This window comes from Hyperoodon ampullatus (genome assembly GCF_949752795.1).
Source record: "Hyperoodon ampullatus genome assembly, chromosome: 7".
NCBI classification, from domain to species: Eukaryota; Metazoa; Chordata; class Mammalia; order Artiodactyla; family Ziphiidae; genus Hyperoodon; species Hyperoodon ampullatus.
This window is the reverse complement of record NC_136920.1, coordinates 8,677,405-8,692,455: the sequence shown is the minus strand read 5'-3', so window position 1 is coordinate 8,692,455 and position 15,051 is coordinate 8,677,405. Positions and strand designations below refer to the sequence as shown.

The following is a 15,051-nucleotide window of genomic DNA, read 5'->3' as shown; positions in this document are numbered from 1 at the left end:
AAAAAAAAATCAGTGGTTGTCAGGTGTTAGGAGGAAAGGAGGAATGAATAGAGGGAGAACAGAGGACTATTAGGGCAGTGGAATTATTCTATATGATAGTATAATGGTAGATATGTGTCATTATACATCTGTTTGAACCCACAAAATATACACCAGGAGTGAACCCTAACGTAAACTATGAAATTTGGATGATAATGATATGTCAGTGTAGGTTCATCACTTGTAACAAATGTACCATTCCAGTGGGGGATGTTGATAATGGTAGAGGCATCAGTGGGGACAGAGGGAATATGGGAAATCTCTCTATATTCTGCTCAATTTTGCTATGAACTTAAAACTGCTCTAGAAAATAATCTATCAAAAAATACTCAATCTAAAAGAAGAAAAAGATGAAAAAGAAAAGGGAACAAAGAACAGATGAGACAAATAGAAAACAATAAGATGATATATTTAAACCCAGCCATATCAATTATCATATTAAATATAGTCTAAACAACCCAATTAAAAGGCAGAGATTGTTAGATTGAATAAAAAGCCAACTATATGCTGCCTACAAGAATCCCACTTTAAATATAAAGACAGAAATGGATTAAAAGTAAAAGAATAGAAAAAAGATATACCATGCTTACACTAATAAAAAGAGAGCTGGAGAGGGTATAGTAATATCAGACAAAGTAGAATTCAGAGCAAAGAATATTACTAGGGATAAAGAGGGTTACTTCATAATGATGAATATAATACAGTGAATACAATGAACACAATAGCTCTAAACATTCATAAAACTTTTTAGAGAGTTTTTAAATGCATGAAGCAAAATTAACAGAACTCTAAGGAGAAATGAAGTCCACAATTATATTGGGAGATCACGACATACCTCTCTCAGTAATTTGTAGAACAAGTAGACAGAAAAATCAGTAAGTTTGGGGACTTCCCTGGTGGCACAGTGGTTAAGAATCCTCCTGCCGATGCAGGGGACATGGGTTCGATCCCTGGTCCTGGAAGATTCCCCCATGCTGTGGGGCAACTGAGCTCGTGAACCACAACTACTGAGCCTGCACGCTAGAGCCTGCAAGCCACAACTACTGAGCCCATGTGCTGCAGCTACTGAAGCCCGCGCACCCAGAGCCCTTGCTCCGCAACAAGAGAAGCCACCGCAGTGAGAAGCCTGCACACCGCAATGAAGAGCAGCCCCACCTCGCCACAACTAGAGAAAAAGCCCGTGCACAGCAACGAAGACCCAACGCAGCCAAAAAAAAAAAAATTAGTAAGTTTGTAGAAGTCTCAAATAACACTATGAATTAACTTTACCTAACTGGTATTTATAAAATACTCTGCCCAACCACAGTAGACTATACATTATTTCTAAGTATACAAGGGACATATAGCAAGATAGACCATATTCTGAGCCATTAAATACATCTCAATAAATTTTAAAGGATCTGAGTCATATAAAGTATGTTTTTGACCACAATAGAATTATTATATTTTATTATTTTATTATAATAAAATTAATAAGAAAAAGATATCTGGAAAACTCCAAATATTTGGAAACTAGATGACACACTTATAAATAACCCATGGATCAAACACAAAATCAAAAGAGAAAGTAGAAAATATTTTAATTTAATTAAAATGGAAGTACATATTATCAAAAATTGTGAGACATAGCTAATGCAGTAGTTAGAGAGGAAAATACCTGTGTTAGAAAAGAAAAAGGTCTCGGGACTTCCCTGGTGGTTCAGTGGTTAAGGCTCCATGTTTCCACTGCAGGGGGCAGGAGTTTGATCCCTGATTGGGGAACTAAGGTCTCACATGCCATGTGGTGCAGCCAAAAAGAAAAAGATAAAGAAAAAGGTCTTAAATCAATGACCTCAGCTTCCAACTTCAACTAGAATAAGAAGAGCAAATTAAACGTAAACAGAAGTATGAAATAATAAAGATCAGAGTGGAAGTCAGTAAAATAGAAAAACAATAGAGAAAAAAAATCAGTGAAACGTAAAGGTGGTTCATTGAGAAAGAAGATTAATAAGAGAAGACACAAATTGCCACTAATATCAGAAATTAGAGAGGTGGCATCAGATATTAAAAGGATTATTGGGGAATATTATGAACACTGCACTAAATTTGACAATTTAGATTAAATGGAAAATTCCTTGAAAGACATAAATTACCAAAGTTCACTCAAGAAGAAATAGCTCCATATACCTGGTAGTTTTATAGTATTAAAGAAGTTGAACTTTTAGTTAAAAATCTTACCGTCATGTTCAGATTATTTTAAAACTCTCAAACCTCAATAATAAGAAAACAAACAACCCAATTTTTTTAATTGGCAAAAGATTTGAACACACATTTTACAAAACAAGATATACAAAAGCAACTAAACATACAAAAATATGGGGACTTCCCTGGTGGCGCACTGGTTAAGAATCACCTGCCAATGCAGGGGACATGGGTTTGAGCCCTGGTCCCGGAAGATCCCACATGCCGTGGAGCAACTAAGCCCGCATGCCACAACTATTGAAGCCTGCGCGCCTAGAGCCCGTGCTCTGCAACAAGAGAAGCCACCGCAATGAGAAGCCCGTGCACCACAACGAAGAGTAGCCCCCGCTCACTGCAACTAGAGAAAGCCCACGCGCAGCAATGAAGACCCAATGCAGCCAAAAAATATAATTAATTAATTTTAAAAAACATACAAAAATATGCTCAACATTAGTCATTAGGGAAGTGCAAATGAAAACCACAATGAAATAATATTTCACACCTACTTGGAATAAAAAGACTGACCATACCAGGTGTTGGCAAGGATGTGCAGGAACTGGAACTCTTTGTACCCTATTTGTAGGAATAAAAAATGATACAACCACTTTGGAGAACAGTTTTGCAGTTTCTTAAAAAGTTAAATATACATCTATCTCACGACCTAGCCATTCTACTTCTAGGTATTTACCCAAGAGAAGTGAAAGCATATACCACACAAAAATGTATACACCAATGTTCATGGCACATCTACCATATTTGTAATAGCCAAAAACTGGAAACAACCCAGTGTCAACAGGTAAATGAATAAATACACTGCGGCATATCCATTCACTGGAATACTACTCAGCAATAAAAGGAGTGAACTGTTGATACCCACAGTAGGATGGATGAATCTCTAAATAATCATGCTGAATGAAAAAACCTGGAAATACAAGAGTACATACTGCTTGACTGAATTTATCACAGTTCTATAAAATGCCAATTACTCTGTAGTTACAGATCAGTGGTTGCTTGAAGACGGGAGGCATAGGAGTTGGAGGGAGTGGAGGAGTTATGAAGGGCAGAAGAAACTTTTGAGGGTGATGGATGTGCTGGTTATCTTGATGGTTTCACAAGTATGTACATTTGCCCAAACTTATCAAATTGTACATTTTATAAAGATGCAATTCATTATACGTATGCAAGTTATAGCTCAATAAAGTTGCTATAAAAATTACAGACACTGTTTCTGAGAGACACCTCTTGTGCCTCTCTCCCCCTCTTACTTCTGTTTGCCTGATCAGATGGGGAGGTTTGGGTACCTAGTCACCCAAGGATCACAGCATCTCATGGATTTGCCCACTCTCCTCTGCTTTGTAGCAGTGAACCCCTGTAAATACTCCCTTCACCACACTGTTTTTTCATGGCTGCATGTACCTTCTAGGAAGCACCTTCCTAGGAATGCATCTGCCATTCCTTTCAGCTGGCTCACTGCAAACACTCTTGCTGGTTTCCCTTCAGCTCGGTAAGCTGCTGCCCACAACTTGAGCGAATAGGTAAAAGCTAATACCCATTGTATCAGTTACCTGTGGATGTTGTAACAAATTACCACAAATTTGGTAGCTTAAAAACAAAAGAAATTTATTATCTCAGAGTTCTGGAGTCCAGAAGTCTGAAATCAAGGTGTTGGCAGGGCCACACTCCCTCCAAAGGCTCTAGAGGAGAATGCTTCCTTACCCCTTACAGCTCTGGTGGCCCCAGATGTTCCTTGACTCGTGGCCACATGACTCCAGTCTCTGCCTCCATCTTCACATGGCCATTCCCCTTTGTCTCTCAAGTCTCCCTCTGCCTTTCTCTTACAAGGACACCTGTCATTGGATTTAGGGCCCTCTCTAAATCCACAATGATCTTATCTTGAGATCCTTAATTACATCTGCAAAGACCCTTTGCACATTCACAGGTACTAGTGGTTAAGACTTGGACATATCTTTTGGGGGGCTACTATTCAATTCACTGCAGCCATCTATATCTTCAAATTTCTAGGGATAGGTCAAGGGTAAGGCATGTGGCATTATCATAGGACCTGAGATATATGGGCAGGATCTACAAGTGTTTCAGCCTGTGAAGTCCTTTTGCTTGGGCCTCTCTGATATCCCAGTGAGATCTGAAAAGGAAATGATCTGACTTCCTTTGCCCCACTGTATTGCTATGGTGATGGCCCATAGCCTCAGGGCCATTCACAGCCCAGCAAATTTGGCAGATGGCTGGCTAGTCTTATGCAGTAGTCATAGGGCTTGGAAGGAAGGAACGTTTATTGACTCCCTAATCTGTGCCAAGATTTCCACTTTAATCTCTACAAAAGTCCTGAGGTAGGTTGTAGATTTCCCATTTTATAAATGAAGAAACTGGTTAGAGAACTTTTCTAATTTGCCCAGAATCACACAGTCAGTAAATGGCAAGGCTAGGATTTATAATGAGGTCTCCTGGATCCGAAGCCTAGTAACATTTTTGCCATATAGGACTCGATCACAAGCCCAGAGAAGATGAGTGACCAAACCCATACTTCTCTACTCAAGATCATTACCGTTTCCCTCAGATAATGGCCAGTGATTAGTAACTTGTTAGTGGCACACGACTGGCACCCAGTGGCTGTAGCTAAAAACTACAAGATTAATGATGATAGGTCCAATTCTTTTACCTCTGCACCAGTCTCTCAGTTTCCATTTCTAAACAGGTAAAGTAGAATAGCTGACCTCTTGAATAACATTTAATAAAACCATCTATGGCTATTATATAGTTTATGGAGAAATGAAAGAAATGAGAGAATATTTAGTGTTTTATAGAATATATTCATGGAAAGGTCGTGCCAGGAGTGGAGATTTTAAGCCTTGGTTTTGGAACAGAGGACAGTGGGCCATGAAGACAAGATAGTAATCCTGGACTTACTGTCACATTTGAGTGTAGAGACTAAAAACTTAAACCCAGAGTAAGCAGGAGCAGTAGCATGGAGGCAGCTTCCTAAGGAAAGGTATTGTTTCGCAGGTGGTAGACCAGAATGAAATGTCTCATAGAGTGTTAAACTCAAGGAGGTCTACCCTGAGGATAGGGCTCTCTCATCTGGGGGACCTGATGAGAATGGAAGGTGTGCAAGGCTCTCCTAGGACTCAGAGATTTATATCTGAATGTAGGTATTTCCTTGGGTAAAGGTTTGTCTATTACATGAGATTTCTAGGCTGAAGTGAAGTAAAAGAGTAAGCTTTTTCTTAAAGAAGAAAAAAGATGTTTGGAAATTTTCCTAATACTGTTTCTTTTTTCACACCTTTAGGGCCATCTTTACCTCTTCTATGTTTCTTGGAATATAATTACTTAGAAACTGAAACTTGCCTTGGTAAACAACATATGATAGAATACATTTTTTATTGAGTTATAATTCACATACCATAAAATTTACCACTGTAAATTTACAATTCAGTGGTTTTAAGTATATTCACTGTGGTTTGCAACCATCACCAGTAAATTCCAGAACATCTCCATCACGCCAAAGAAGAAAACCTTGTACCTAATTTGCAGTCAGTCCCAGTTCTCCTATCTCCTGTCCCCTGGCAACCACTAATTTACTTTTCCTCTCAGTGGATTTGCCTATACTGGATATTTCATATAAATGGAATCATACAATAAGTGGATTTTTGTGTCTGGCTTCTTTCACTTAGCATAATGTTTTCAAGGTTCATCCATGTTGTAATAGGTAACAGTACATTCCTTTTTATGGTTGAGTAGTAGTCCATTGTATGGATATACACCACATTTTTTAATCCATCCATCAGTTGATAGACATGTTATTTCCACTTTTTGGCTATTATGAATAATGCTGATATAAACATTTTTGTGTGTGTGGACATATGTTTTTAATTCTCTTTGGTGTATAGCTAGGGGCAGAATTGCTGGGTCATATGGTAACTCAAACTGTTTTCCAAACTGGCTGCATTATTTTACTTTCCCACCGGCACTGTGTAATGGTTCCAATTTTTCCACATCTTCATCCACAGTTTGTTATTATCTATTATTATTACTACCATCCCAGTAGGTATAAAGTGGTATCTCATAGTGGCTTTGATTTGCATATCCCTAATGAATAATGATGTTGAGCATCTTTTCATGTGCTTATTGGCCATTTATATCTCTTCTTTGGAGAAATGTCTATTCAAATTCTTTGTCAAACCCATTTTTTTATTGGGTTGTTATTTTAAAGTTGAACTATGAGTTCTTTATTCTGGATACAAGTCCCTTATCAGATATGATTTCCAAATATTTTCTCCCATTCTTGTGGGTTGACTTTTCACTTTCAAGTGTCCCTTGAAGCACAACAGTTTTTAATTTTGATGAAGAGGATATCTATTTTTATATACTTGTATTGAAAAACAAGGAGCTGGGAGGATTGGGTTCTGACCTTTGTTTCTCTGTCCAAATTGAACCAAATAGCAGGGCTTTGAAAGGCTATACAAGACTACAAAATGTGCCCTGTGGCTTCCCATGTTTGACCTCAGTCAGTCATTTGTTGAGCACTTACCCTGTGCAAGGCACTACGCTAGCTGTAAAAGAGATACAGGCATGATGAACCTTACAAGGAATTTAAGATGTAGAAAATGGACATAAATACATAAATTGATGAAAAGGGGCATGCAATGCATACTTAAGAGCCCAAGGAATGGAGCAGACAGTAGTACATGAGTGACCGGAGTTCAGAAAAGCTAGGAAATGCCCGGAATGGCTGGAGTGAACTGCAAAGCCTCCAAAAGAAGAAGGAAGTCTTGAAAGTTGGGGGCTGGGCAGGGGGTTCACATGAGCCAGGAGGAAGTAAGAAGGGGTTCCAGGTGAAGGAGGAAAGCCCTGTGAGGTCAACAAAGCCACAGGCACGTGATCTCACTGGGGCTTGTTCATGCTTCTGCAAAACTCACTTAGGACTTCTAATTTTTTAAGCAGCTGCTCCCAGAGAAAAATAATGCAGAGCAGAGCACAGAGGATGCACACGAGAACAGCAGCCCGGAGCTCCTTGCAGGTAAGGTTTCAGCTTTTCAGGTGAGCCCTGGATCAAAGCTGGGAAGTAAAAGGTGTGACTTCAAACTTTCAGACAGCACCTTACACCACAGCAATGTTCTGGGATTTGCTTGGCTCCCACCACCACTCTGGGTATTCTGGGGCAGCAGGAGGCATTCCCTTCCAAAAGCTGGTACAATAGGACTAGAAATTTCTCACAGTTTGTGCAGTTAGATAGCTGCACATGATGGGGCAGGGCCCTGAATTCAGTTGGTTCCTTCATGTTTTCATCATTATAGTGTTGCTGCTGTGGCTGTCCTTCGTTTTGGTTACTACTGTGTTTGGGGCTCCGGAGTCTGCTCCTGGATGCAGACACCACCTCAACCTTGATAAATGTTATGGGGAGGTGTCAGTGTGTGTAATGTGACGGTGATTATATTGTCTTTTCCCCTCCCTCCTACACTTAAACAGCCTTCAGGGCCTGCAGTAGCAGTTGTGTATGTCTGAAAATAATCATAGCCACTGGTGCTTGAACTGGTATGGTGCAGGTGCCAGGCACTAGTCCGAGATTTGAAAGTGCATTAACGCTCTTAATTCTCAAAACAATCCTATGGTACTATTATTATCCTCATTTTACAGATGAGGAAACAGAGCCCAGAGATGTCAATAAACTTACCTGAGGTCACACAGCTAGTAAACGACAGAGCCAGAATTCAAACCCAGGCAGTCTGGCTCTGGTCTGTCTCTAACAGAGCCAGGCTGGTGGGGATGCACTGTCGGAACAAACAATGCCTGGGCTTGAGGGAATTTGGGGACTGCTTTCAGCACCGTGCTTTGTTGGTAAAATTCCTCTTTCCAGGGTAACAGCTACAACATACTGCATGGCATCTGTGCTTAGGCCTAAGATGTGTTTCTGAATCATTCTGTCAGTTAAACTGTATTTTAAATGTTGTGGGGGCTGTTCCTCCTGAAAAGAACCCTGCAGCGAAGGCTGGTACAAAGCCAAGAATCTATAATTTAGATTTGGAGATTTAGAAGAATGGAAATGTATCATATAGCACAATTCAGTATTCACCACATACGATTCAGTATTTATGTAGTGAAAAGACAAAAGAATAAGTACTTCCCTTAGAAGAAAAAAAGTAACATTTAATTCAGCACCTTCTGTGAACCCAGGGAGATGCTAGGCTCTTCCAGTGACCATTTTCACAGTGACCCTTTGGGGTGGGTAGCATTGGCCCCCTCTCACAAGAGACAACCCAGGTTCAGAGATCGGATAGAGCACTTAGCAGGAGGAGGATCTGAACTCCTGCTGCCTCTAAAGCTCATGCTTTCTCTACAATGCACCATAAGCCTTAAAATCTAGGTGTTTATGATCTGCTGGACTGCCCCCTAGAAGAGTGTTTGAGCTGCTCTGCCTTACAGAGCTGCAACTCCAGCTGCCATCAGTCCTATGTTCCACATGGGCAGCTACACTGAAGGAGATCACTAAGTGTGTGATGCCACTGTACACCTGTGGTCCATTCCCTGAGGAACCTTCAGTTTGTCAATTCTTTCCATTGTCTTCCTGGCCTTCTCCTCAGTGGCCACTCCATGCTTTTAAAAAACTACCAAGCCTCGTCCTCCTGATTTAGCCTCCTACTTCACTTACTAACCTCTTTTTTCAGTAAACTCACCCAGTTTGTACTCCCCCCACTGCCAGAACCTTATCAGCATAGGGACTCACCCCCTCCAGGCTCAGGGGTGGCATTATCCTTACTGCTTTCTTGGTAGCACGTTATCATCTCTGCACCTTCAACTTCTTTTCTGAGTTCCTTTCCCTCAGGAGGTCCATCTTCAAAAGGATATCTCCCATCATCTTGAACTTCTCCCACCTCTCTCTCTCCATCACATCTCAATCAAGTTTCTCAAAAAAGCAAGCTACACTGTTTCCCTCTCTCTCTTTCATTCTCTCCCTAACCCAGGGCACTTGCTTTCCCTGTGGCCTGTGAACTGCAAAGTCTCTTGTTTGGGAAGGCCTCTTAATTACCAAATTGATGATTGTGCATTTATCTTTATCACACCTGGACTATTTGCAGAGCTTGGCACTGTGAGACTATGACTCACCAGGTTCTCCCCATCTCTTTATCTTCTCTCTTCGAGTAGCTTCCTCTGGCCACCCCCAAATAGTGCTCATACTGCACTCCCTCCCTAGCTGCTCTCTTCCATCCCAGGCGTTGACCCCTGCCTCTGGGCAGAAGACTCCTCAGCTGGTATGGCCATTCCAGGTCTCTCCTGTTAGGTGGGAGATATATCTGCTCACTAGGCTGCTACATATGGTGGTCCCACTGGTACCTCAATTTCCTTTCTCCTGATATCTTGCCCTCTGCACACACACCCAAGATCAGCTCTTCTTTCTTCAGTCTCTGTCATGATTAATAGCACAACCTATCCAGTTTTTCACATCTGATACCTGAGATTCGTTTGAGATGCCCCCCATTCTAATGTTTCATATCCAGTCTACTACCAAGGCTTGTCGATTTGGCCTTATGAATACTTCTGACTCCTCCCCGCTGCCTTCACTTCTTCTGGGCTCTTGAGGTCTTCCCTCCTCTAAGCTGACTCTAAGCCACACCTTTGACGAATGATTGTTCTGAAATACAAAATTAACAATGTATCTCCAGTGTTTAAAAACTCTTCACTGCTTTCCTATTTCCTACAGATAAAAATCCATTTCTTAGCCTTCTCTGATTCCCACTAACCCATTCAGATTCATCTCCTTGGACCCCCACTTTGCATTTTGTGTGGGATACTGTTTAATACCTTTGGGTGCTTGCTTAACCCTTTCAGCCTGTTCATCCTTTCCTCTGCCTTGTCAGTCCAGTGTATTACTCTTCAACCTTCAAAACCCATCTCAGACATCTCCTCAAGGAAACCATTTTTCACTTACAGAGATGGTTAACAGCTTCTTTGTTTTACCCCTGAACTTTGTACACACTTCTGCATCGTTCCTAGCATCTGTGAGCTTCACCCAGGGAACAGCTCATTGATCTACATTCCCAGGACGTGCTCAGGATGAACCTATAGGTCCAAACTTACTTTAAGTTTGCACTGCCTAATGCAGCGTGCGCAACAAAGCGGGAGAGAGGTGAGGCCGGCTTTCTGGCAGGGGAATCACAGCTTGGCAGGGAGGGAGGAGCTGGATGGTGCAGACTCCACGAGGAATCTGTGTGAAGTGACCAAGTGGGCGCAAGCCCCAAGTGAGGGCTTGGTTCAATCCCAGATGCCTCTTCCCAGGCCCAGCTCAGTGGCTACAGGGAGACTCCGAAGCCATTGTGCAGCCTCAGCCTGACCCTGAAGACCCGGAGCTGCCGGGTTTTGATCCGGACAGGACCAGATGAAAGGGTCCTGAGGTGGGAGGGCTAAGAGAGCCGCACTCCAGCTCCTCCCTTTCTCCCAGGTTTCCCCCAAGGGTCGTCCTAGCACAGGACATGGGAGTAAGATGAGCGGGCTTGTTTTCTCCTAGGGACCAGCGGGCAAGTAGAAAACAAGAGTCTCAAAAGAGGCAGCCTCTGCCAAAGAGTGGAGGAGACGCGGGCTTTCCGCTCCCCTCGGGCCCTGAACCCGTCAGAGGCCGCCTTGGGCCGCGCGGAACCCACCGCGGCTCCCCTGACCCCTACCAGAAACAGGACGGGCCCCAGGAGCGGCCTGGAGGTAACCGGGCTAAGGCCGCGCAGGGGAGGGCGCGGCGGGAGGGCGGGGACCCGGCCGCTGCCGAGGGGTCCTCACCCCGGGCCCCCTTTCCTCCCGCAGGACGCGCTGTGGCTGCAGGAAATCTCCAATCTGTCCGAGTGGCTGAGTCCCGGCTCTGCGTTCTGAACCGGGCCCCCTCCCGCCGCCTCCACGTCGGCCCCGCCGCTGCCGGGGCCGCATGTTGTCTGTAGTTCAATAAATCTACTCTGCGCGCGCAGCTTCTGCTTCAGTGTCAGGGAGGAGTCGGGGGCGGGGCTGGAGCCCGCGCCGCCGGATGACGTCACCACGCTTCCGGCCGGAGCGGGCCTGGCAGCGGCGGGAACTGGGGCGCGCCGCGGGTCCGGGCGCGATGGCGGCGCTGGGCGGGGATGGGTTTCGCCTGCTGTCGGTGTCGCGGCCGGAGCGGCAGCCCGAGTCGGCGGCTCTGGGCGGTCCAGGCCCCGGTTTGTGCTGCTGGGTGTCCGTGTTCTCTTGTCTCAGCCTCGCCTGCTCCTATGTGGGCAGCCTCTACGTCTGGAAGAGCGAGCTGCCCAGGTGCGGGGGCTGCGCGCGCGCGGCCGGAACCCGCGCCTCCACGAGGCGGGGCTGTGGGCGGAGCTTGGGCGAACAGAGGGTGGGGCCGCGCTGTCAGGAGGTGGCTGTGGGCCCCTTGAACTTACTGCCTCCTTCATAGGGACCATCCTGCCGTCATCAAGCGGCGCTTCACCAGTGTCCTGGTAGTGTCAAGTCTCTCGCCCCTCTGCGTGCTACTCTGGAGGGAACTTACAGGCATCCAGGTGCGAAGGAGGCGGGGCAGAGGGCAGCGGGCGAGAGGTCTCAGGGCTCATTGGGGGAGGAAGCAAGACTGATGCCCCCTTTTCTGTGGCTCAGCCAGGCACATCCCTACTCACCCTGATGGGATTCAGGCTGGAGGGCATTTTTCCAGCAGCGCTGCTGCCCCTGCTGCTGACCATGGTGAGTGCTTTTGCTTTATTTTTCCTTCTCTGCTCTTTGTTATTAGCGTGACGCTCTTTCCGTGGCCTTTTTTTCTAATCCTGATTGTATCCAGCTTTTGACTGATGGGAGACAAGAATTGTGAGATGGCTCAGGGCCCTCGGGTATGCATCTATGGGAAATCCTGGCAGAGAACAGGAAGCTTGAAGTCTCATGAAGCCATGTCTGGGCAAGGGCAGTGGATTATGGTTTGAACCTTTCCTTTGATCGCTCCTGTTTTTTTGCCCCCAGATCCTTTTCCTGGGCCCACTGATGCAGCTCTCTATGGATTGCCCCTGTGACCTGGCAGATGGGTTGAAGGTTGTCCTAGGTGAGTCCTCAGGGCCAAGGAAAAAAGTAGGCACGGGCAGTCCAGGACAATGAGGTAAGGGGATCAGTGCGCTTATGGTGGGTCCTGGACGTGAGACATGAGATGTTCTGTTTCCTCATCAGTAAAGTGGGAGCAGATATCCAGTGGTCTCTAAGAGTTAGTTCCTGATGTCCAGTGAGGCCCGTAGGGACCCCAGGCAGTACTTGTTGTGGACAAGAGAGCATTGTCCGTTACTTCCCTTAACCTTTGGTTTCCCAAACTAGAGCTGGTTTTGGGCAAGTTTTGATGTTTCCAGAGTTTACAGTCAGGACACCTTGCCTCAGCTACTAATGCCTTCCCTTTCGGTCCCCTTGAGACACTGTTTTATACTAGGTCCGATAAGAAAATTTGACCCTTTCCTGTTCTCACAAGTATTTATGCCTAAGCTGAGTTTGGCCAGGGGGAGGTTGTGGCAGAGGGGCCCTTGGGGCCTCTAGGGTCATTTTGTTCAATAGTCACTCATTGCTTGCCCTGAATCCCCTCCCTAGCCCCTCGCTCCTGGGCCCGCTGCCTCACGGACATGCGCTGGCTGCGGAACCAAGTGATCGCGCCTCTGACAGAGGAGCTGGTGTTCCGGGCCTGCATGCTGCCCATGTTAGCACCGTGCACAGGCCTGGGCCCTGCTGTGTTCACCTGCCCACTCTTCTTTGGAGTTGGTGAGTTTGCCCAACCTGGTCTTGCTGAGATGTTCCTGGCATGGGAACCAAGAATGGGGTTTGGGGCAAGGGCAGGGCCTATAGGGCAGGCTGGGAGGAATGTGACGTGGTTCTCATCTTCCTCAGCCCATTTTCACCACATTTTTGAGCAGCTTCGTTTCCGCCAGAGCAGTGTGGGGAGCATCTTCTTGTCTGCAGGTGAGTCCTAGAGAGCTTGCCTGGGGCAGTCCTGGGTTGGGTGTGTGAGGGTGTCCCTGATAAGTCACTCTGGAGGAAGAATGGGGAACAGAGGGCTATAGTATTCGAGGGGCCTCTGACCATGGGAGTTGGGGTGTAGAGAACAGTCTAGGTACTGGGGCAGGCAGCCACTGCCCCCAGGGGAAGGGGATGTCTTTGGCTGATGGGTGTGCAGTGCTGGGGCAGGAAGGGCATGCAGGTGTGGTCACTCGAGGCCTCCCCGTCTCCAGCGTTCCAGTTCTCCTACACAGCTGTCTTCGGTGCCTACACTGCTTTCCTCTTCATTCGCACAGGTTGGTCCTCAGTCTCTCGGGTCCCCTGGGGCTCAAGGGCCCACAGGAGTGGGTGGGAGAATGGGAATCTGTGTTTGTTCTAGGAGCGACAAGTTTCTTCTACCGCAGTCCTTGAGACAGGCTGAGCCTGGTGTGGTTTGAGAGCTGGCAGGAAGCAGAGGCTGTGTGTGGGTGGATGGGTGGGGCAGTGATCTCCTGTTTCAGGGGATGAGGGTCTTAGCCCTGGAAGGGCCCGGGGAGGTGGTGGGGCTGCTCCATGAGCTACTCTGTCTCCCCTCCCCAGGACACCTGATTGGGCCGGTTCTCTGCCACTCCTTCTGCAATTACATGGGCTTTCCTGCCGTATGCGCAGCCCTGGAGCATCCGCAGAGGCTGCCCCTGCTGGCAGGCTATGCCCTGGGTGTGGGACTCTTCCTGCTTCTGCTCCAGCCCCTCACGGACCCTAAGCTCTACGGCAGCCTTCCCCTTTGTGTGCTTTTGGAGCGGGCAGGGGACTCAGAGGCTCCCCTGTGCTCCTGACCCACGCTCCTGTACACACTCCTATGAACTCTCATGGGCTTCCCAGTCCCTCCCCATCAAGGGGTACTGCAGGGGAGGAGCTGGCTGGGGTCCCCGAGAACTCAGGAATTTTTGTAGGGGATTGAAGCCAGAGCTAGTTGAATCCCAGGGACCAAGAGAAAGGAGTAGATATCCAAAGGATGTGGCCCCTCTTGAAAGGGGGTTGAGGAGCAGCCGGGAGTGAGGGGACAAGGGGCGGGTCCCAGGAGCCGTGCACTCCCTTCCTCACTTTGGACTGTTGCTTCTCTGAGCTGCTCTGTCCCCCCTGCCTCTGAAAAGCTGCTCCGGGGTGGAATTTACAAAAACCCTCCCCCACCTACCCAGGGTTTTCTCATTGTCTTTTTGCATCAGGACTTTGTATTGGGATATTAAAGAGATTTAACTTGGGTAACATGGCCTTGGACCTTTGGGAATTAGTCTCTTTGGGGTCTTGGAAATATGCCCCCCACCTGGTCCTGGCTACCTTGAACACTAACCTCTAGGCAGGTAAGCCTGGTAGGCCTAGTTCCCTGAAGTACCAGACAGGATGGGAGCCTGTGGTTGCCCTGGGTCTGCAGCTTTCTCCTTCCTGAGCAAGGCCCCAAGTCCTAGCACAGGTGGGCCTGGGACTAGGTACCAGGTGTGGGCCCGGCTCACCCTGGGGCCTGTGCCTATCTACCAGGATCAGAGTAGAACCCAGGGCCTTGACCCCAGTGATGGAGCCTCCAGCCTCTGAGAGGGTGGGGGAGTCCACTATGGGTCTTCCACCAGGACCTCCCCGAAGTCTACCCGCCTCACATTACACAACAGGAAATAACTCTAAACTGGAAGTTCAGTCACCTGGGAGGCTTTTTTGGCTCTCTCCACCTCAGACCTCCGCCACCATGCCAGTTGTTTGGTCCCTGGAGGAACCCAGAACAAAGGTTCAGCGAGCATAAGCAACCCTGCCAAGCAACACTGTAACTCAGGGTTCTTTCTAGAA

The 15,051-nt window shown here is 46.6% G+C and overlaps 2 protein-coding genes across 3 annotated transcripts in view; both read left to right on the top strand.

Moving 5' to 3' along the window:
* Positions 1-11,193, top strand: part of TOP6BL (TOP6B like initiator of meiotic double strand breaks) — a gene marked incomplete at its 5' end in the record, with an annotated part of 98,226 nt that extends 87,033 nt beyond the window's left edge. Inside the window, 3 exons of the mRNA XM_079709586.1 lie at positions 7,219-7,294; positions 10,778-10,965; positions 11,065-11,193. Coding sequence (XP_079565712.1) covers positions 7,219-7,294; positions 10,778-10,965; positions 11,065-11,130 — 330 coding nt within the window. The 3' untranslated portion in view covers positions 11,131-11,193. The remainder of the gene's footprint in view (positions 1-7,218; positions 7,295-10,777; positions 10,966-11,064) is intronic.
* Positions 11,194-11,353: 160 nt separating this feature from the next.
* Positions 11,354-14,481, top strand: RCE1 (Ras converting CAAX endopeptidase 1; the record flags this gene model as incomplete). Of its 2 annotated transcripts, XM_079708612.1 has the most annotated exons (8): positions 11,354-11,538; positions 11,678-11,780; positions 11,875-11,958; positions 12,229-12,307; positions 12,835-13,002; positions 13,129-13,200; positions 13,470-13,532; positions 13,816-14,481. In XM_079708612.1, 8 exons carry the CDS (start codon positions 11,354-11,356, stop codon positions 14,049-14,051), a joined length of 990 nt encoding a protein of 329 aa, XP_079564738.1. In that variant the 3' UTR covers positions 14,052-14,481. The 2 variants fall into 2 exon arrangements, with proteins under 2 accessions (XP_079564738.1, XP_079564739.1); XM_079708613.1 differs by lacking the exon at positions 11,354-11,538 and having other exon boundaries at positions 11,660-11,780; positions 11,879-11,958.
* Between the last annotated feature and the right edge of the window lie 570 nt (positions 14,482-15,051).